Genomic DNA, 24,614 nt, shown 5'->3' on the forward strand with positions numbered 1-24,614 from the left:
GTGCATTTTCAGGAAGAGACAGCCACAAGGATGTGAATTATCATGAGAGAATGTAAAACATACGAACTTATTAAGTATGTATTATCGAACGAATAGTGGTAGAAAGTTAAACAAAATAAAGTTAGGAATTCTCATGATGGAGACATACACAGATTCCAAAGGGACAGATCCATTTTTTTAAATGTTACCGGTTTTGTTTTGAACTTGAAGTAAAGGTTTGTTGTGGCGTGTCTGAGGGATCGGAAAATAGAGTTAAAGTTCAGGGATAACGCAAAAGAGTTGGAAGAAGGAAGTTTTGAAGCACTAGTCTTGTTGTCATGGATAACAGTGAAGAAACATCTAGGAAGCGAAACAGAACCGAAGTGAGACGTGAGCGGCGAGGAGGCCAGTCAGGAAGAGGATCGTAGTGTACATGTGCAAGCACATGATCCCGAAATAGCCACCATTCCAAATTCAGTCACAAACAGAATTAAGATAGATAGTAAAGAGAAATGCGAGGATGACGGAGAGTGGGAAGACATGTGGACCAGCGGGTCTGAGGACGAAGAGATGGATAAGTGGAATGCAATGCGATAGAAGAGAGTGGTCATGCATTTGCTGTTTTTAATTTTAGGGTGTTCGTTGAGGAGAAGAAGAAGAAGAGCAGATGGGTAAAGATGAGAGCAAATTAGTTAACGGCGAGTGTACAGTGAGGGACCAAGAAGAAGAACATACTGTGATGAGGAGAAGTTCAGCGCTTCTGTTGATGGAAGCGCCAAAGGAGGAAGAACGCAACAAGGAAGGACTGGAAAGAGACAGCGACGGCCGTCCAAAGGGTAACCTACATAATGAAAGTTCACTGTAGAAGGGTAGTAGGTACTGGGAGTATTAGGAAGTATTGGCAAGGCTAGAAAGGGTTGTTACGCCTTCCAAAATAATTGCTTTATAGGTTAAGTTGTCTGTGTAACATGAGAAATTTAAAGAACATTTGTATGTGAATAAAACAGTGGTTTCTGGAAATCAGAAGGGTCAATACCAAAAATTAAATTCCAAGTTGGGGGATAAAGTCTTACTGAAATCAAGGAGAAGATCCACGAAAAATAAATACTCATGCAGCAAGTTCCTTTACATATTTTATATATTTTGTGGTCCATAATAAACGACAGTTTGGTGGAATTGGAGACGTTGCAGAGCCGCAAGTCGAAGGGTAAACAGCTCATTAAGGAGTAATTCGTAATAAGATGCAGAACAGTATCTCCAGTCTCGTACCCATTAAAAAAAGATGACACTTATGAACAGCAAGTATGCTGAACCATGTAAGACAGAGTCATATGATCGTATTTAGTATTTTTGTGTTTGGGGTAATACCAGTCGCCATAGATGGAGTCAAAGAGACAGTGTAGGTTATGCAGAAAGAGGAAGCATTAGTCAAATCATTGGATGAACTTAAACAGGGTAATATGTGTAGTTTGATAATGATGGTTTTGGTAAATCATTGATGAAGTAGTAATGTGCCAGGTGTACTGTAGAAAACTGAGCCATTGTGAGGTAGTGACGATCTGCTGAATTGTGGGAATGAACCAGCACAGCGCTGATGGGGATTTGTGTGAGTGAGTCAGTTGTGAGGCAGCACTTTACCATAAGTATTAGCCTGGTGATTAAGATGATACGCGACTTTTACATGAGGATACATATATCTGTTGAGAGTAGGATATGTGAATATTTTGTGTGCTTTACTGTTGATAGCATGGACATCTGAGCTATTAGAAGAAACACATACTGAACTAAGCAAAAACGAGCTGTATTATGAGAGATGGGATTTTTTAGGTACAGCAGCAGAAAGGGCTACAGTAATGATGAATACAAGAAAAATCAATATACAGACCATTTAAGTAACCTAACTCCAAGACGTATAAGTGGTGGTAGGACCAAATCAAGTAAGAAAGTAAGAATAATATGAAAAGACAATGTGCAAGATAAAGGAGTTAGGCTGTGTAATACTTTAGTGTGGAAATGGGCAGTACTATGAGAATGTTTGGTAGGCTGCAACGCAAATCAATTAGTACAGTAAAAAAGTGTGGCAACTGAGTAGGGAACGAAAGATGGATCATCAGATACGAAACGACAGTGAGCGAGAAGACCTATATGGGAGTACTGACAGGACGAGTTGAGTGGCCACAGTAGATGCATTGGCACTGTTATTTGTGAACCAGAACGTAACAGCAAGATATTTGCTCCAGTATCAGAAGACATCTTAGGTGTAATAACGTAATGCATGAATAAATGAATAACTGCATGCTAACTAAACCATTAACAAACCAAACCTAAAAATAAATAAGAAATGTTACAAGTTTAACTCAGTATTAAATAAGAAACTTTCACTACCTTGTTCATGGTTGATTTGTCTGTAAATAAAGCCAATGTAAATTGTGCTTTTGGATTAAAGTTTACTCAAAATCGTTACAAAACTTAAATTAAACTTCATAAGGAAAATATGTATAACAATTTTCGTGAATTAATAGGGGGGGGGGGGATAAACTATGATAAAAGGATGTAACGCTGTTCTACACTACTGGCCATTAAAATTGCTACACCAAGAAGAAATGCAGAAGAAAACCTGATATTCATTGGACAACTATATTATACTAGAACTGACATGTGATTACATTTTCACGCAATTTGGGTGCGTAGATCCTGAGAAATCAGTACCCAGAACGACCACCTCTGGCCGTAATAACGGCCTTGATACGCCTGGGAGTTGAGTGAAACAGAGCTTGGGTGGCGTGTACAGGTACGGCTGCCCATGCAGCTACAATACGATACCACAGTTCATCAAGAGTAGTGACTGGCGTATTGTGATGAGCCAGTTGATCGACCACCATGGACCAGACGTTTTCAATTGCTGAGAGATCTGGAGAATGTGCTGGCCAGGGCAGCAGTCGAACATTTTCTGTATCCAGAAAGGCCCGTACAGGACCTGCAACACGCGGTCATGCATTATCCTGCTGAAATGTAGGGTTCCGCAGGGATCGAATGAAGGGTAGAGCCACGGGTCGTAACACATCTGAAATGTAACGTCAAATGTTCAAAGAGCCGTCAATGCGAACAAGAGGTGACTAAGACGTGTAACAAGTGGCACGCCATACCATCACGCCGGGTGATATTCCAGTATGGCGATGACGAATACACGCTTCCAATGTGCGTTCACCACGATGTCGCCAAACATGGATGCGACCATCATGATGCTGTAGACAGAACCTAGATTCATCCAAAAAAATGACTTTTTGCCATTCGTGCACCCAGGTTCGTCGTTGAGCACACCATCGCAGGCGCTCCTGTCTGTGATGCAGCGTCAGGGGTTACCGCAGCCACGGTCCCCGAGCTGATAATCCATGCTGCTGCAAACGTCGTCGAACTGTTCGTGCAGATGGTTGTTGTCTTGCTTACGTCCCCATCTGTTGACTCAGGGATCGAGACGTGGCTGCACGATCCGTTACAGCCATGCGGATAAGATGCCTGTCATCTCGACTGCTAGTGATACGAGGCCGTTGGGATCCAGCACGGCGTTCCGTATTACTCTCCTGAACCCACCGATTCCATATTCTGCTAACAGTCATTGGATCTCGACCAACGCAGCAGCAATGTCGCCATACGATAAACCGCAATAGCGATAGGATACAATCCGACCTTTCTCAAAGTCGGAAACGTGATGGTACGCATTTCTCCTCCTTACACGAGGCATCACAACAACGTTTCACCAGGGAACGCCGGTCAACTGCTGTTTGTGTATGAGACATCGGTTAGAATCTTTCCTCATGTCAGCACGTTGTAGGTGTCGCCGCCGGCGCCAACCTTGCGTGAATGCTCTGAAAAGCTAATCATTTGCATATCACAGCCGGTTAAATTTCGCGCGTGTAGCACGTCATCTTCGTGGTGTAGCAATTTTAATGGCCAGTAGTGTACATTGTCTGTTTGTAAGGTATTTTTGTAACGCTGTTCGAGATTGGAAGAGTCAGAGATCGAGAAGAGATACATCAGAGAGACAGCTGGGTCAGGATAAGCATCACAGGGCACAAGGCATATGGCAAACCAAAGCTGAGCGAGGCCTATGACCTTGGCTACACCTAGAGTCTAGAAAACGAATTTGGCATGACAATAACATGGCAGTGCATGTGACATCGCACCACACTCAGATAATCTAATTCTGACACGCCCAGTAGTGACGTAATAGAGGGGTCATAGATTTAGCTCTGTGAGCTGACAGAGCTGCTTGCTGTCATGGACTAGTTCTGAAGGAAAGCACATTGTAATCCTATCACTGCTAAGTCAGAAGCACTCATTGAGCTGTCTGCCCAATATCCAAACGAATGAGCCAGAAATGATTCTCAAAAGATCTGGTGGATAACCATTTCACGTGAAGTCTTCAAGTGGACGCTACAGGAATATTCATAATGTATAGGCCACATAACCCAATGAAATAACTTTATACTGTATGAAACACTGCACTAGAACGACTGTGGTGAATGAATATAAAGTAGTGTGCGTGAGAGACAACTTACACATTACACAATAAGATTGTAGACAGGTATGAATTCTATTTTTATCTTGAGCCAATGTTGTTCGCTAAGTGAAAAGGGACTGTGTAATCCATCTCACTTTCAAGCAATAAATAATATTTGAACTCTTGAGCAAGTGAAAGGACACCACAATCTACTTAAGGTTCCATGAACTTCATAGTGTTATTGAATGACTGAACATGTGCTAGATAACATAAACTTGTGTATAATTAACACAAGAAAGAGTAGCAGTAATCAAATCACAGACTTGAACAATTATGAATGTAGACAGGGTGTGATCATAAACAATATGAACACCTGGGTAACTGAATGGAAACTAATGCATGACGAGAAGAAGATGGGATAAACTTTGTGCTGAGATGAATGTAGCAATTTCAGCCGATAGTTACTCAAAACCAGCTCTGCAGTGAAAATGTACATAGGAATGTACCAGTGAACTCTACCTTGTTATTTCGTTTTCCCGTGCCAGACTAGTGGCAGAAACTACCTTGTGTGATGAACAAACCAAAGGACCTACAAAAATGATAAACTTGTGCATTGGTTTCTTTTTTAAACAGGTACTGATAAATAAGCCTTAAAATGTTAGATGGATTAGAAATTTGCTTACAGGCCTTAACATTGGACAACAAGTACATTGCAATTCCAATATAAAGGAACTGCCAGTCTGATAGTAGATTAATAAAAACGCCATTGGAGGCGTAAATGTAATAATCATCGAATATTAGATGCAAAATCTCACACTGATTAAAAATATTGTGTTATTTTGAGTGCTATCACGTAAAGGATACAAAACTTATTTAATGCTTTAGCATAAGTCTTATGCTACTTTTATGTGCAACTACTATGGAAATGAACACGATTTTTTCTGATGCACACAAACATATACAATTGAAGTTATTTCTGATAACCTGTATAAATGCACGTTTGTGTTATTTATATTTTGATGTTGATTGTGTATTGATGGACATATATGCTGTTGAAGAGTCTGAAGGATAGTAAATATTTAATTGTATAAAGTAAGGGTAAATGTGACTTAACAATTCTGTGTTCAACAAAGAGAGTACCTGAAATAGTTCTTAAGCTATCAGTGAATGCCACTTCATAATAAATGACTGAGAATAAGGAATGTAAGTAAAGGATAATAGTTGTAAAACTGACCAAAAGAATGAAAGAACATATGTGAGGCTGGTGCTCTGTTTGAACATGATTTTCCATTAAATAAAGTTTACCTTCACACTACCAGTTAGTGTGGAATCTATTGTGGCTTACAGTAAGTGTGAATGCATTATTTGGTAACATGTATTCTTGTAAAAATCTTCTCCCTTACCTAACGATCTGTGTCGTTAATGCACACAAACCTTATGAAAGACAGGTGATAATTTCCTTGATGTACTTACCCCATGACAACTCTAAGTGCAATTATATTTGCACAAATTCTAAAACCGAGGGAGGAGCGATGTTATACGACCATTTTTGTCAAAACTGACATGTACCACAATCAAACTCCATTAAATTTATAAAATCAGCCAACCCAAATTAATTTTTAGCTAGAAATGAGAGTACTAGTATGGTTAGAGTTACCATCAATGATTTCCATATCTAATTACGAAGTTTCCAAAGTAATTTCTTATTCTGGAGTATTGCTTAAATGCTTAGTTAAAAATCCCACTGGTTGCATATTGAGCAGAGGCTAGATGAACAAAGGAGAGCGAGTCGGTGTCTGACCATTAGAGTGGCTGCAATCCCCTTCAACAAAGACCCACAACGACGGGGAAAGGAGAAGTTTTGAAGTCTACATCTAACTGTAATAAAGTCACTCTTTTAGTGATCACTGTTTCATTCAGTAGATTGCTAACTCCTTATTTCACCACTTTGCGAGATACAGCACCCTTCTTTTTCACACGCTAGAGCGACCCCTTTTTAATAAAATAAATTCATTAAGTTGTCCATTGCATGATAATAGGGCTTAAATTTACGTGATCCTATGAGCAGCAATCTGCTTATCGGTAAAGTCATCCACAACAGATTTTTCTGACATCTACATGTGTATGTCGATGACTCTTCCGCAATGTCACACAAGAGTCGTTTTGATCATTTAATTATTAATTTCGTTCTCGGATGTTACTAACATAGAAGAAGTTCACTATTTTCATCGTAAACTGCATAATTCAGTTTTCATCATTGTTCTTTACGAACCCCCGATGACCATTTTTCTCGTCTGTAAACATTCCTTCAGTATACGAATCTACTATAGAATTTTATAAACTAGTATTGTTACAGAAGTTTCTGTAGTGTTATCAGATTAGAATTTTATGTGTCAGTGGATTTGTACACCTTCTCTATATACCTGGTTGTTGATTTGTCTTTACGAAGACTTAACTGTCTTGCAGAATTTTCTTTGTTGTATTTATCCACTGTTATTTTGAATGCCTCCTTCTGAGGCGAAAAAGAAATAGAAAGAAGAACTTCATGTTCCATTTCTCAATTGTCTGATTGCTCAAATTGGCCCTCCTAGCTCTTTCGAAACCGTAACATTGCAAGGTAACATCTTTGCTTCGCTTCGTCGACGTATCTCCCTGTACACAAATACAAGCACATATCTGCATACACATAAAAATGGATGTAAATGAAAAGAAAAAGAATAATACCTAACTTCACGTCTGTAGTACAAAAATAAATAATTTCCTTTTCTGTTCATCGGCTTAGAGACGTGAGCAGTTGCATGACGTGTTAAGTGTTTGACTTTTTATTCCCAGATCGAGTGCGCAAATTTGATGAGTTGGCCGCAAAGCTCGGGCCAATCTTCCGAGCGTGGATTGGACCATACCCAGTGGTAATGATCCAAAAACCGGAACACATGGAGGTAAGTAAATATGTTTCTTTCGTTGCACCGAAACAGAACAATTCGCTACAGCGATTGTGTACAATACCTACAGTGGAATATTATACGATTAATTAAGAAATCTATCCCGTAGTTCGCTTCGCATTTAATTTCTATTAAATTCAGAAATAACGTAAAGTGAAACACTTCTTGATATATAAGTGATTTCCCACTTCTAGTACAGCAACTTAACTTCCATCCTCAGTGAGTGTCTTGTCATGACATCTCCCTGTTAGTGATCATTCACTGTGAGGGCGCGTCCACCGTAATCATAATACACAAAGCCGTCATTCCTGTAAATTAGTTGGCAGGTTAAAGACATTGGGTACCTAAAACAAACTTCTTTCTGTCTTCGTTGGCGATAGGATGTGTTGAGACATTCAATTCGCGTTTCGGGCAGTGTGGATTCAAATCATCGCCCAGCTATTGACAGAAAACCGCGATTTTCGTGTGAGTTACTGAATGTGAATGTTTGGATCATTTCCAAACAGGCCATAATATTTCTCTTCCCCACACTTTCTCCAAGCAAACCTATTTTCTCAACAGTGATGAGAGGCTAGTCATCTTCTGCACTGTTTTTACTCCCATGACTCGTTCACACTCATTACTCACGCCTTCAAACCACGAGAGGAATGCACAGCACTTGTATGGTGGTCAGCGTGTGGACAGTATTTCGGCTGTTGACACCAAGTTCACGAATACTGTTCCTCACACTCATGTTGCCACGTATATCTGCCACTGATGCAGAGTCAAAATACCAATTTGAACTTCGTGTGCATAAAAAATCTTTTTATTGGAAGATTTTTTCTGCCAGTTCAATGTGTCACAAACTTTCACTTTCAAACCGTGTTTGTCATCTACTGGAAAAGACACTTAACTGTGTCAGAATTACAAAACAAATCTAAATTAAATCTAACTTGTCACAAGTTCTGTAAATCACCAGTTTATTTGAAACCGAGTGTTTTAAATTTCTAGTAATAGTAAGCGTTCGCAAGAAAATAAGCCTGGAATCGTATAGGGTGGAGATGAATTCCCACGTACCTGCCTACCTACCTACCTACCTACATAACGACCTACATATCTCTCTACATACATAAGTTCATACATACATAACTGCATGGATAAAAAAGGTACCTTGCAATTACAGAATTCGTAGTTTAACAGTGTAATGAATATATTTTGTCATACAATACAGCAAATTTCAGAATTACTAAAAATAGTAAGATATTTATAAATTGAACATATATTCATGGCGGTGTACAAACCACCAACAAATGATGGAATAGGAAGTTCACACACAATCAGCCTAAAATTTTATTTTTTTATGTTGTTGATCAGAGCAAACATACGGAAGAAGAAACGGAAAAATCAGGGACCAAAGGGATGAACATCAGTTTGACTAAACGAAATGTAAACATATCAGATAATCAATTTTGACCTAATACTTGTCAATAAAAACGCATATCCCGTATGGAATTTGTCAAACTAGAAGGCGGATACTTGAAATGAAACTTCGAAAAGTCTTATCTGAGCTATAAGTAGACATACAAGTAAGTAACAATATCAGTAGAAGGCAAATGGGACTATATAATGCGGCAAATGAAGAAAGACGGGCTGCTATAGTTGTAAAGCAAGGGAAAAAAGGTAAATTTTGGACGAGAATAAGCTGTTGAAGGAAGTGGGCTAGCTACAAAGCACTGAATTTATATGAACAGTAAATGAAACAAAAACAAAGATGATTAAACGTGGCTTCGCTTAGTGAGAAATCGAGTCCAAACCTCAGTTACCTCTTCCATTTGATTTCTCTGTGGTTTCCTGGATGGAAATCTATGGGACAGATAACGCCAAAATAGTTCCTTTGAACAGCCCATAGCGAGAACATTCGCATACTACATCCATTCTCATGAAACACTTCCGCCATCAAAACAGCATAATTACAGAAACTCTGAATGCACTAAAAGCAGGTAAGTAGAGGTGACAACGGCCACGAACATGGAACATAGCTTTTCAATGTTCGTTTAGAACACGGTATCGAAAGAAATTGAACCACAATAAAAGAAAATTTGGAGAAAATGATTCTGGACGGAATCGAAATGTGGTTGACGCATCGTTCGGGATTTTACTGCCGACAAGCTTAAATTGCAACACCTTGAAGACGGCTTGCAAACACGCCAACTGGCATGAAATTTATTACATACATGGATAAACAACCCCACGAAGTAGCAAGGGATATCGCCATGCGCATTCTGATCATAAAGACAGATGACGCAATCATCCTAAGAGACACCCCTGTATGTGTTTGCGAAGATGAAGAAGATCCTAACCGTATATTCTTACAATGTCCTCAAAACACGTGTCGCATCGTCCTTGCAAGTAATCTTCGGGAGCTTGAGCATCAGTTCCCAAGCAGCTTCCAAACCTTGTTAACATCCAATGATAGTGCAATGTATGAAATACTATATTAGTCCCTCAATAGAGCCAACATCAAGATACAGCTCCCTGAGTGGCTAATCTAAAGCTCTTGCTAATTTGAATGCCAGGGGAAGACCAAAGCATAGTCAACTGAATATATTCTCAAGTGCTACTCAGAAGGATGCGGAACGTTGAGCATGTAAGTGTGTCACTATGTTCCTCCTATGTGTATGTGCATGAATACTCGTGCAACAATACGCGTGGCTGCAGTACCCAAGCCTGACTACTGTACAGTGTCCTCATATTCTGTCTAGATGGTACTCACAGACCTGCACAAATATTCAACTCACAGCTTTTGAAACAATTTGTACAAGACATACATAAGAACATTTTATTTTTAATTTGGATACGTAGCGATTATTGTGGATTGAATTTGGAAAATGTAAACCAATGCTGATTTATCATTTCGAATTGTGTTAACGGTAGAAATGCCATAGCATACTACCTCTGTGTATCCAGCGTCATATTTTCATCCTGTTTACTCGTCTCACTATACAGAGGTTGTAAAACTTATTTTATATCTTAATCTGTCCTTTGTTAAGCCTTTGTAATTTCGTACTAGTGCACGATGTATGTTCACCATTGTCAAAACAAACTGTGGTCTAACATTTCCAGTGTTGAGATGACTGTATGGGCACGCTCCGGAAGCCAATAAATTAAAAAAGAAAAAAAAAAAGGTTGTGCAGTGGGTTTCTTATACAGAAATCGCACTGGATGTTTTCGAACCCAGCCACTGCTTGAGTTTTGAATAGAAATCATCAGCGATGGTAATCGAAAGTGTCCGGCATAAGAAGTCACCCTCGTTCTGCCTTCGGGCTTGTCAGAGAGGGTGGAGGAGCAGACAGAGGCTCACGACACGTTCTTGGGGAGAGAAACTTCTTTAACGTCTCTGCCCATTAAGTTGAAATTAAATTATTATGAGTGAATGCTATCTAGTTACATGAACGGAAACTTTTGGGAGAAAGAAGTCTCCTCCGCAATATTTTTAACACAAATATCCCTTATTCCTACGTATAAATTTAATTCCTGTTTGCATTCTCAAGACTATAAAACAAAATATATTCTGTCTGCCTCTCGACATCGAAGTCAGCACCTAGAATAAAATTCCTGTGGCTCTGCAGAATTCCGGCGATAGTCGACTCTAAAAATTCTTAAAACAGTCAGAGGCACAATCGCAATCCGTTGGGAAGCCGTCTTGGGTGCTATGACGTACTCACTCTGCAGCGTGGCAATCAGTGTCCAAGCTGTGTATTAGTAGTAGTAGTAGTAGAAGTAGAAGTAGAAGTAGCTAGCTTTATTCATCTGTAGATCTCTTTCTACAAGTATATAGGACATGTCAAAGTATTTAAAAGTTTAGAGCAATATCAAATAAGCTAATTCGTATACACATATATCTACAGTCTTCTAGTTAGAGACAATCATTAGATTTACTCCTGGAATAAAACACTTTTTTTAACAAATAAATTATTAAATAATTTAATACTACACTGTTCACTCATATCTCACTGTCAGTCACTGCACACACTATACACACATTATTTCATAACACTTCACTCAGTCACTCAATACAAACACACAAACACATACACATACACACACACACACACACACACACACACACACACACACACTGGTGATTCCTGCACAATTTTCTGTACCGCAACTTCCCATTTGCTATCCTGAAAAACTGATTCAGCATCCCTCCATAATGACTGAGATGTTGAGCTCGGAAAGAAGAAGAGGTGTTAGTATTGTGCTATGCATAGCTTGGAGGTAAGTATTTCTAGAAAGGAAAAAAGAAGGAAAAAAACATAAAGTGAGGGTGTTATGTGGAATGTTGGATGTTTTATAATCCTTATTATTATTATTTCTTTGTATAACATTTTTTTATCAAACCCCTACTCCGTTTTATCTAAGTAATCTTTCAATGTATAAAATGTATTGCATAACAGGTACTTTTCAGCTGCCTTTTTAAATAAGTGTATTTTTGCAATTTCTTTAATCTCTTTTGGTATTTTATTGTACGGTTTTATTCCTTGGTATAAAATGCTGTTTTGAGTTCTATGTTTATTTTTCTTGGTAAATGTAAGTTGAATCTATCTCTTGTTGCATGTCACGGACAGAGCTGCTTGTGCAGTAATTACCAATTATATTTTTGATGTGTAAGACTGACTGGTAAATGTATTCACATGGAGCAGTTAAAATCCCCACTGTTTTGAACAGATTTCGATAAAACCCCAGAAATTAATCTCTCAAAATAGAATACAAACAACCGTGGTACAGGCTTTACTGATTTGCCAGGATACGAAGTTTCCGGCGATTTACAACATACCAAATAATGTTCTTGAGCCACAGACAAGGAAGATGTTGAAATAACCAAAGAATTCAACGAACCTTTTCCATTCATGAAATTATATTGTTCCGTGAATGATCTTCATAGCTGCATTTCAGGATACATACTACTATTGTATGAGATGAAATGTTATTATAATTAATCAAATTACATTCTCTTTTCGAAATTGCAGCTTCCAACAATGCTGCTAATTACAGTTCAGCTGCGATCATACACTCAGATTCCTCTCCGCAATTGCTAAATCAGAAGTAAGTCAGTCCATAGTACACGTAATATTCCACATTATATCCACAGAGTTTTTGTATCACGAGGCAGAGATAATCTCTCTCTCTCTCTCTCTCGCAGTCGCAGTGGATCTTTGATGCATATACATTACTTACGCAGTTATGCACAAGCATTTGCGTTAAAAGGCAATAAGTGACAAATAACGGGTGATACAACACTTCCTGTTAAAGCCGCAAGAATCAGTAATGACCAAATACATGAGGATACGTAAGGCAATGGAAACCACTGCATTAAAGTCACCACAGCTGTGTGCATGGGATATGTGGCCCGTCCTTAAATAAATGTGTCATAATGACCATTCCATTGACTAAAGATTCCGGATTAGGCTCCCATTCGGATTTCCGAAACGGGACAGCCAAAGAGGAGGTGACTATGAAAAAATATGGCATAACCAACGACGGCATAACGCTGTACTTGTCGGAGCATGAAATGTCGAACGTTTGAACGCAGTAAGAAAGCAAGAAAATCTGAATAGTGAAACACAAAGGCTCAGTCTAGATATAATGCGGGTCAGTGAAGTGAAATGAAACGAAGATAATGACTTCTGGCCAGATGAATATAGGGTAACATCAACAGCAGCAGAAAATGGTATAACTGGAGTAGGATTCGTTATGAATAGGAAGATGTGGCAGAGAGTGCGTTACTGTGAATAGTTCAATGATAGGGTTGTTCTTATCAAAATCGACAGCAAACCAACACCGACAACGATAGTTCAGGTATACCTGCCGATGTCGCAGGCTGAATATGAAGAGACAGAGAAAGTATATGAGGATACTGAAAGGATAATATAGTATGTAAAGGCAGATGAAAATCTAATAGTCATGGGGGATTGGATTGCAGTTATAGGGGAAGGAGTAGTTCTAGTATACATGGAAACATCGAAAGCGTCAGATGAATAGAAAACGCATTAGAGGATACTGAACGGGTAATTCAATATCTAAAGCAAGATGAAAGTCTAATGAGGGATTGGAATGCCGTTGTAGGGGAAGGAATAAAGGAAAAAGTTACAGAAGAATACGGGCTTGACAGTAGGAATGGGAGAGGAGGAAGACTAATTAAGTTCCACAATAAATTTTAGATGGTAATAGCGAATACTCTGTTCAAGAATTACAAGAGGAGAAGTTATGCTTGGAAAATACCAGGAGACACTAGAAGGTTCCAGGTGGATTACACTGTGGTCAGAGAGAGATTCCGAAATCAAATATTGAACTGCTAGGCGTAAATCAGGGTATCAATTTAGTAATGATATATATATTATACTGAAGCTTTAGAGAATCAGTCGAAAAAGTCAGTGTCGATGGAACAGAGGTGCTGAAATACTGAGGAATGACGGGACGCCTTTGAAATTCATGTGGATACTGTGTTAGGGAAATCCAGAGTGCACTCTGAAAAGAAATGGACATCTATAAAACGCAGAATCACAGATGCTGGACGAACGGAAGTAGGTGTAAGGAAGGTAAGCCTTGGTTAACAGATGATTTAGTAAAAGAAGGATGTAGAAAAACGTTCCGGGAAAGACAGGAACACATCAGTATAAATCTCTTAGGAATGAAATGAATAAGAAGAGCATTAAAGTTAATGCGAAATGGCTGCAGGAAAGATGAGAAGAAATCAAAAGAGAAATCATCGTCGGGACCAAGTCAGTCAAAACAGGCCTCGAAGAATTTAAAAGCAAAGGTGGTATCATTGAAAGTGCAATGGGAATTACACTATTAAATGCAGAGGAGAGAGCGGATAGGTGTAAAGGGTACATCGGGGGCTTCTATGAGGGGGAGGACTTGTCTGTTGTGACAGATAAAGAAGCAGGAGTCGATGGAGAAGAGATAGGGGGGCCAGTATCAGAATCTGAATTTGGAAGAGTTTTGGACGGCGTAAGTTCAATTAAGGCAGAAGGGATATATAACATTCCATAGGAATTGCTAAAGTGACAACCGAATGTCTATTCAAGATGTAGTTAGAAGATATTGGACTGGCGACATACCATCAGACTTTCGGAAGAAAATCATCCACACAATTCTGAAGAAAAGAAGTACAGATAGCGCGAGAACTATCGCACAGTCAGCTTAACAGCTCACGCATCCAAGTTGTTGACAAGAATAATGTACAGAAGAATGGAAAAGAAAACTGAGTATCTGTTATGTGATCATTTTGGCTTTGGGTTTTAGGAAATATAAAAGCACCAGAGAGGCAGTTCTGAAGTTACGCTTGATGATGGAAGAACAATGAAGACACGCTCACAGCATTCATCGACCTAGAAAGAACATTCGACAACGTAAAATGGGGAAAGGTGTTCGAAATAACGAGAAAAATAGGTGTAAACTATAGGGAAGGCCGGGTAATATTCGATATGTGCAAGAACCAACAGGAAACAATAGGCCTGGAACATTAAGAACGAAATGCGCGGATTACAAATGTGTTAGACAGGGATGCAATCTTTCGCTCCTACTGTTCAAACCATACATCAAAGAAGAAATCGCAGAAATAAAATAAAGGTCAAAGAGTGGGATTAAAATTCTGGTTGAAAGGATATCAATAATAAGCTTTGCTGATGACATCGCTGCCCTCAGTGAATGTGTTGAAGGGTTTCAGGTTTTGTTGGATGGTTCAAAAAAACCTAACCAACCTAAGCACATCACACAAGTCCATGCCCGAGGCAGGATTCGAACCTGCGACCGTAGCGCTTAGAACCGCACGGCCACACCGGCCGGCTTGTTGGATGGAGTGAACAGTCTAATGAGAAATGGATTGAGAGTGAACCGTAAAAAAAAAAAAAATGCAATGTGATGTAGCAGAAATGTGAGTAACGAGAAACTTAACAACAGAATTGATAATTGTTGTGTTTTCAGAAGAGCCAACACCGTGTTACGAATGGAGGCCAAAATGCACGCGTTTTAGCTCACGCAGGCTGGCGTGAGGAGGGAAGAACTATACTGACGTGAGGTCTGGAACACGACAAGGAATGAGAATTCAGAAAGCGGACGTAATTAGTTTGATACGTAACTTTAATCCATTAATGATGAACGTCGCTCTTGACGGCACATGATTCACAATATTAACTGTTCAGAATACATTCTAGTAACTGAATATGGCACCTTGCTATGTCGTAGCAAATGACGTAGCTGAAGAAACTGTCGTCTCTGCAAATGAGAGCGTAAGTAGACAGTGAACCATCGCTAGCAAAGTCGGATGTACAAATGGGGTGAGTGCTAGGGAGTCTCTCTAGACTAGACCTGCCGTGTGGCGGCGCTCGGTCTGCATTCACTGATAGTGGCGACACGCGGGTCCGACGTATACTAACGGACCGCTGCCGATTTAAAGGCTACCACCTAGCAAGTGTGGTGTCTGGCGGTGGCACCACAATAATCATGAAGCAGACGAGGTTAGAAGATTTTCCTACCTTGGAAGCAATATTACCCTTGACGGTCGAAGTAAGTAAGATATAAGAAGTGGATTAGAGAACTTTCCTGGCCAACGGGAGTCAACTGGTATCAAACATGGGTCATAATTTGAGGGAGGAATTTCTGAGAATGTACGTTTGGAGGATCGCACTGTGTGGTTGTGAAACATGGACTCTGAGAAAACCGGAACAGAGGCATTGGAGCTGTGGTGATACAGCCGATTGTTGAAAATTACGTGGGCTTAAAGGTAAGGAATGAGGAGATTCTCCGCAGAATCGGTGAAGGGAGTAACGTATGGAAAGCACTGGCAAGAAGAAGGTTTAGGATTATAGGAGAGTTTTAAGGGATCCGAGAATAACCACCACGGTACCAGAAGAAAATATCGAGGGTAAAAACTGTAAGAGAAGACAGAAACTGGAATACTTCCAACAAATAATTGAGGATATAGAGTCCAAATGCTACACTGAGATGAACAAGTTAGCCACGGGGGAGGAACTGATGGCGAGCTGAGTCGAACCAGTCAGAAGACAGACGACTAAAAAAAAAAAGTTTACGAACATGTGCCAGGTTCACACCCTAGCGAAACTGTGGTTAATTGTTCTGTGATACTGCAGCTAGCGTTGGTCGGAACCACACAATGGTCATGTGAGTAAGGATTGGATGGATTCATAAGAGCCATACTCAAAGCCAAGCAGAATCTCAACAGACCCGCGACATTAGCCTTCGAGAAGACAGACAAATCGTACTCGCAGCTGTTAAGGACCAAACAGCCACGTCACGTTCTTTGGGTCAGGAATTGGGACTGCCTGCAGCAAGACAAGTATCTGAAAGGACAGTGTGACGACGTCTGGAACACCACGGACTGTCCGACCGTTGTTGGGACCTCCGTTGACGGTGCTGAAGAGAAAGGTGCGCTGACATTGGTGTGCCCAATGGCTAGAACGTACCCAGGAGTGGTGCCACTTCGCCGCTTTAGGCTTTGAATACAGCACAATGAACGGTGTACCCGTGTTTGGGGAGTACACTGAGAAAACGAAAGTCATGGGATAGCAATGTGCACGTATACAGATCCCGATAGTATCACGTAAGCAAGGTATGAAAGGGCGGTGCATTGCCGGAGTCGACATTTGTGCTCAGGTGATTCAAATGAAATGGTTTCCGACGTTATTATGGCCGAACGACGGAAATTAACAAAGCGAAGTGGTAGTTGGAGCCAGATACATGGGAAATTCCATACCGGAAATCGTTAGGCGAGATCCACCGTATCAAGAGTGTTCCGAAAATATCAGATTTCAAGCATCACCTCTCACCACAGGCAGGACTGTGGTCCATGTCCTTCACTTAATGACTGAGAGCAGCGGCGTTTGCGTAGAATTGTCAATGCTAATAGACAAGCATCACGGCTTTCAATAACCGCAGAAATCAATGTGGGACGAACGACGAACATACCCGTTATAACAGTGCGGCGAAATCTGGCGTTAATGGGCTATGGAAGCAGAAGACCGACGCGAGTGCCTTTGCTAACAGCACGACACCGCCTACGCGCCGCGCCTGGCTCGTGACATTGATTGGACCCTACACGACTGTAAAACCGATCTGGTCAAATGAGTCCCGATTCCAGGTGGTAAGAGCTGATGGTTAATATACGAGAGTGGCTCAGACCCCGCAAATCCAAGGACCCAAGTTGTCAACAAGGCACTGTGCAAGCTGTCGGTGGCTCCGTAATTGAGGGGGCTGTCTTTACATGGAATTTACTGGAATTGACGTTTCTCTGCTTCGAGACCATTTGCAGCCATTCATGGACTTCATGTTCCTGTTACGACTTCTGCACCACTTGTTAGCAGCAAACATAGTGGCTGCGCCAAAGACTGACATGGCATGGAGTTTTACAATTATTTATTGAACTTTCTTTACTATTTCTCCCTCGTCGTCACTGCCCAGCCCTGAGGATCCCTCCGCCTGGCTGCTGCTGTGTAGATTCTCCGACAATGCGCGCAACGCGCGCCGCTGATCGCACTCGCGAGCCTCAGGCAATGTGTCAACGTGACGTCCCTTCGTTCGGCTGAAACAAGGAGCAGCCAAATATTTGGGACAGGCGAGAATGTAAGTGCCATTTAACCCTAGATTACTAAACTCTCGTAAAATTTACAGTTGCAGGTGGTACCAATTCGCGATTCCCGCCAATCTGGTATTGTGTGTAAAATTGGACATTTTTTACTTATTTTAAAAATGACACACCATTAGAGACCGTATTATTATAGTTTACTAGTGCATAAACTATAAATTACGACTTCCTTTCAATAAGATACGGAGCAGTAAATTTTGCAATGGTTCAGTACTATGTAATATTTTTGCGCTTTAGTGTTCTAGGATTTAGCTGCGCTCTTTGATTTCTGGCGAACCACACGCTCATAAATCGCTATATATTTGGGAATATTTGTGAGGTGAAGGAATCTAAATGTCCTTATTGGTTGTTCACTCACAGTAATTTCATCCTTCATGAAATGGAAGAAACCAATTACTGAGAGAGCTCGCTGTTATATGTAAACAACAGCGAGCATTCCACTTTGTATTTCCGCTACAGTATTTCCGTTACAGGAATACGAAAGCCCCAGAATTTGTTACGAATGTGAAGATGAAAAAAGGAAAAGATCAGATACGAACTTACGAATATCTGTTCCGCAACTGGAATTCTCCAACCACAGAGCAACAGCGATGGCTGATAACTTTTGTCTTTATTACTGCTCATGTTACAGCCAAAGAAACATGAACTGGCCTTATAACAAATCGTACCTCCAGTGAAATGTTTGTGATAAATCTTCATTAGGCCTTTGCGTCGAAATGACATAACACGCAAGGTACCTCCAAACACGATGAACCCCGACCTCTCGTAAGCAGCAAGCAAGGAACATCACGTCACCTGGATGCCAAACACATGCTGCAGTACTTGAGAAGCAAACTATTTTATACTACGGGCATCCGCAGCTGTTGAAAGGTATGATGTTAGCAAGAATTCCGCTAACAGCTGGTAAAATTGTTGTTTTTTAAAACACACCCGGTTTCGTGGCGTAAAGCCGCATCATCAGGCGCAACAACGTTAAAAGATCAGAGGCATACCCATCGCCCCTAGTCAAAATTTACTATTCAGTGGATATTGTCAATACTTTGACGAGTGGTAGGAGACAACGACGTGCACCATTCTTTAAAATTTGCCTGCATTGGTGTCACAGCAGGGCAACTCGGTGCTAGGTAGAGTAAAAGCGGCCAGAAAGTACGAGAAACAGGGACAATTTTACTAGGTGTTGCAGAGTTCTTCCTAACATCATGGCTTTCAAAGCAATCGTATTGGCTCTCGTTAAGCTGAAATGCTGTTGGTTATTCCTGTTTCGGGCCGAGACATCTCTAACGACGAGTCAGTTGGCGTGGCGGTGTGGCGTACCATTGGGCACACTGCACGACCACCTCTGGCTCATTTTAGTCTTTCACTGGAACGAAAGGTGATACTTGTCTGACGTAAGTCCGTGACACCTTTCTGCAAAAGAGCTCAAGACTGCACGTTTCCTGCAAAGTCGTGGCATTCCTCAATACTGAGAATGTTTGCCTGTTACCTTGCCAGCACATTCTCAAGAACTTCCATCCACTGGAAACACCTGCTTATACATTTCCGCGAGTATGACGTACCACCATTTTCTAATCACTACAGTTCATAAATTCTGAGTAGTTGAAGCAGCATGGAACGCCTTCCCAGTTTGTGTCACTGCAGATCAGCTCGACTCGATGCTCAGCCGGGTTAAGGCCGTAGCCTATTAACCAGGGCCCGTCTCAGCGCGCCAGACTTCACGACCGCCGGGAGTACGAAACGCGTGCGGGCAAAGGCCCGGCCTGTCTCAGCTGTACTCGGTCGCGCCTGGCAGTACTCGCAACAGCGCGGCGTTTCGTTGAGTATTGCGGTGTGACATTTTTCTGTTGGCGCAACTTTCTTCGGTTCGGCTGTGTACTCTTTGCAGGGTGACAGTTATTGAACTACACTACTGGCCATTAAAATTGCTACACTACGAAGATGACGTGCTAAAGATGCGAAATTTAACCGACAGGAAGAAGATGCTGTGATATGCAAATGATTAGCTTTTCAGAGAATTCACACAAGGTTGGCGCCGGTGGCGACACCTACAACGTGCTTACATAAGGAAAGTTTCCAACCGATTTCTCATACACAAACAGCGGTTGACCGGCATTGCCTGGTGAAACGTTGTGGTGATGCCTCGAGTAACGAGGAGAAATGCGTACCATCACGTTTCCGACTTTGATAAAGGTCGGATTGTAGCATATCGCGATTGTGGTTTATCGTATCGCGGCATGCTGCTCGCGTTGGTCGAGATCTAATGACTGTTAGCAGAATATGGAATCGATAGGTTCAGGAGGGTAATACGGAACGCCGTGCTGGATCCCAACGGCCTCATATCACTAGCAGTCGAGATGACAGGCATCTTATCCGCTTGGCTGTAACGGATCGTGCAGCCACGTCTCGATCCCTGAGTCAACAGATGGGGACGTTTGCAAGACAACAACCATCTGCACGAACAGTTCGACGACGTTTGCAGCAGCATGGACTATCAGCTCAGAGACCGTGGCTGCGGTTACCCTTGACGCTGCATCACAGACAGGAGCGCCTCCGATAGTGTACTCAACGACGAATCTGGGTACACGAATGGCAAAACGTCATTTTTTCGGATGAATCCAGGTTCTGTTTACAGCATCATGATGGTCGTTTCCGTGTTTGGCGACATCGCGGTGAACCCACAATGGAAGCGTGTATTCGTATTCGCCATACTGGCATATCACCCGGCGTGATGGTATGGGGTGCCATTGGTTACACGTCTCGGTCACCTCTCGTTCGCATTGACGGCACTTTGAACAATGGACGTTACATTTCAGATGTGTTACGACCCGTGGCTCTACCCTTCATTCGATTCCTACGAAACCCTAAATTTCAGCAGGATAATGCACGATCGCATTTTGCAGGTCCTGTACGGGCCTTTCTGGATACAGAAAATGTTCGACTGCTGCCCTGGCCAGCACATTCTCCAGATCTCTCACGAACTGAAAACGTCTGGCCCGTGGTGGCCGAGCAACTGGCTCGTCACAATACGCCAGTCACTACTCTTGATGAACTGTGGTATCGTATTGACGCTGCATGGGCAGCTGTACTTGTACACGCCATCCAAGCTCTGTTGGACTCAATGCCCAGGCGTATCAAGGCCGTTATTACGGCCAGAGGTGGTTGCTCTGGGTACTGGTTTCTCATGATCTATACACCAAAATTGCGTGAAAATGTAATCATAAGTCAGTTCTAGTATAATATATCTGTCCAATGAATACCCGTTTATCATCTGCATTTCTTCTTGGTGTAGCAATTTTAATGGCCAGTAGTGCATATGAAATAAAATTGTCGTAACTTCAGGCGTTACGACGTTCAAATTGCACAACTGGCCGGAGGGCATGATGGGAATTAGTATGATGTGAATATTGTTTAGTTTAGTGACGAAGCCCACTTTCACCTGGATGCCTTCGTCAATAAGGAAAACTGGCGCATCTGGGGGGCTCATAATCCTCATGTCGCGGTCGAGAAGTCTCTTCGCCCTCAGCAATTGACTGTGTGGTGTGCAATGTCCAGTGCGTTATTCCTTGGTGCCACAGGGACTACCGAACGGTGTGTGAAGGTTTTGGAAGATGATTTCGTCGCCATTATCCAAAGTGACCCTGGCTTCGACAGGAGAGTGAATTGCTGCAGGAACACTTTGGCGACCGTATTCTGGCTCCTGGGTACCCAGAGGCCACTGGCATGGGACTCGATTGGCCGCCAAATTCTCCGGATCTGAAAAATTGCGACTCACTTTTGTGGGGCTATATTAAAGACAAGGTGTGCCACAAAACCATTGCTGATCTGAAAACTGCCATTCAGGAGGTCGTCGACAGCATCGATGTTCCGACACTTCAGTGATCATGCAGAATTTCGCTATTCGTCTGCGCCACATCATCGCCAACGATGGCAGGCATATCGAACATGTCATAACCTAAATCCGAATATCTGTAGTGACATTTCCATGTTGAATAAAGTGTGTGAACGCCGTAGTTTGTAACTAATTTTCGTTTTCTTTCGTATAGTTCAATAATTGTCATCCTGTATGAAGGTCGTTCACAGGACCAATGGCTTTCTGCACAAAAAGAGGCACCTAACAATCTATCGTCACAAGCCAAGGTTTAGTTGAGAATGAAAGAGCAAGAAATTACAACTATCGAAAGATGGGATTCATTGTTATGTACGCAAAGAAGCACTTTGCGTTAAATTTGCAGGCGTAGAGCACTTGCAAAAGAAGAGTGCTGAGAGTTTGTATACTGAAAAGTATGTTGTTAAGTCAGAAGGCCTGCCAGGAACGAATTTCGATTTAAAAATCGCTTCTGTTGAATTTACGATGGAAAAAGGAGTGCAGGAAAGTAAATGAAAACATCCGGAATGCATTGCTCACCTCGCATTATAAGTTGATTTGACTGCACGAAGTCCACAGTAAGACACTGTGAGGTGAGAAAGAATTTCTTTCTGATTTGATGGGGACACATTTAGAATGAAAATCTTTTGTGGAAGGATACATTCTGACAAACACAGTCCAGTTCTCTAAGCTCACCGGCATTTAAGAAAACGTGAGATTTGAGAAATTCATTGTGGCCTTGAAAAATAACAAGGATAGTTTCCTAAACGTTTTGAGGACACTCCCAGTCTTAAATTTGTTTTCGGGCTGTTTTCGAAACCGTTTGCAGTTTCAGTTGAAAGCGCATCTGTACATATGCAGATGTAACTGATGGATCTGCAAGCTAATTCCTGTTTTAAAGACAAATCTCTCTAAAGTTAAAACTGTCCAGGACGTCTACATAGCTTTCCACAGTCAGAGTCACCGCGTCTCCATAATAGGGTTGCAAAAGTGCTACAATATTTCGATCAACGTTATGTGTGTAAAGACGGTTTTTGTGATTATGAAACTAAATAAGTCCCGATCACGTGGCAACCTGAGTGCGAAAATCCGTGACATCGTAATCTTCTGTCCGTATGCAGGCAGCTTGGTCAAATAAAAGTTATATTGTGTCTTCAGCACGCCAAAAGTACCGGATGATCAAAAAGTCAGTATAAATTTGAAAACGTAATAAACTACGGAATAATGTAGATATAGAGGTACAAATTGACACACATGCTTGGAATGACATGGGGTTTTATTACAACCGAAAAAATACAAAAGTTCAAAAAATGTCCGACAAATGGCGCTTCGTCTGATCAGAATAGCAATAGTTAGCATAACAAAGTAAGACAAAGCAAAGATGATGTTCTTTACAGGAAATGCTCAATATGTCCACCATCATTCCTCAACAATAGCTGTAGTCGAGGAATAATGTTGTGAACAGCACTGTAAAGCATGTCCGGAGTTATGGTGAGGCATTGGCGTCGGATGTTGTCTTTCAGCATCCCTAGAGATGTCGGTCGATCACGATACACTTGCGACTTCAGGTAACCCCAAAGCCAATAATCGCACGGACTGAGGTTTGGGGACCTGGGAGGCCAAGCATGACGAAAGTGGCGGCTGAGTACACAATCATCACCAAACGACGCGCGCAAGATACCTTTCACGCTTCTAGCAATACGGGGTGGAGGGCCATCCTGCATAAACATCGTACGTTCCAGCAGATGTTTATCAGCCAGGCTGGGGATGATGCGAATCTGTAACATATCGGCGTACCTCTCACTCGTCACGGTAGCAGTTACAAAACCAGAGTCACGCATTTCCTGGAAGAAAAAAGGCCCGATAACGGTAGATGTGGGAAATCCAACCCATGCCGCGACTTTCTCGTCGTGCAATGGAGTTTCCACGACAGTTCTAGGATTTTCGGTAGCCCAAATTCCGCAGTTGTGGGCGTTGACGGACCCTGGGGGCGTGAAATGAGCTTCGTTGGTCCACAACTCGTTACTCAACCAATCGTCATCTTCCACCATCTTTTGAAACGCCCACACCGCAAGTGCCCTCCGCTTCACTAAATCGCCAGGTAACAGTTCTTGATTCCGATGGATTTTGTACGGATAGCATCGGAGAGTACGCATAAGTGCCAACCAAACAGTAGTATATGGAATGCCGGTGCGACGCGCGATTGCACGAGCGCTGACTTCCCCGTGCATAGACGAACCCGCTACAGTCTCAATTACTTCCTGAACTGTCTCAGCAGCATTACGCCTTGTGCTTGGTCGGCCACTACGAGGTCTATCGTCTAAATAACCCGTGGCTTCGAACTTCGAAATCATTCTCGCCACAGCTGCATTTGTCAACAGACCTTTACGCGTTCGAATCCCCTTCCTATGGCGATAGGATCGTAACGCTGAACTAGCACATTCCCCATTCTGATGGTACAGATTCACTAAAAGAGCCTTTTCAGGTAGCGTCAACATGCTGCGACTGCTGGCGCATCTGATTCTCTCTCTCATTACAGCTCCTTTTGTACACGATCGTCATGCACAGTCACTGACGTTTTGCTGTCCAGCGCCATCTGACGGACATTTTCTGAACTATGTTTTTTTTTCTAATAATACCTCATGTCATTCCAAGCATGTGTGTCAATTTGTACCTCTCTAT

The 24,614-nt window shown here is 41.7% G+C and overlaps 1 protein-coding gene across 1 annotated transcript in view; it reads left to right on the forward strand.

The window, feature by feature from the left end:
• LOC124709115 (cytochrome P450 4C1-like) overlaps positions 1 to 24,614 on the forward strand; it is an 80,425-nt gene that overhangs the window by 9,454 nt on the left and 46,357 nt on the right. Inside the window, exon 2 of the mRNA XM_047240770.1 lies at positions 7,313 to 7,419. Coding sequence (XP_047096726.1) covers positions 7,313 to 7,419 — 107 coding nt within the window. The remainder of the gene's footprint in view (positions 1 to 7,312; positions 7,420 to 24,614) is intronic.

This window comes from Schistocerca piceifrons, chromosome 7 (assembly GCF_021461385.2).
Source record: "Schistocerca piceifrons isolate TAMUIC-IGC-003096 chromosome 7, iqSchPice1.1, whole genome shotgun sequence".
NCBI lineage: Eukaryota > Metazoa > Arthropoda > Insecta > Orthoptera > Acrididae > Schistocerca > Schistocerca piceifrons.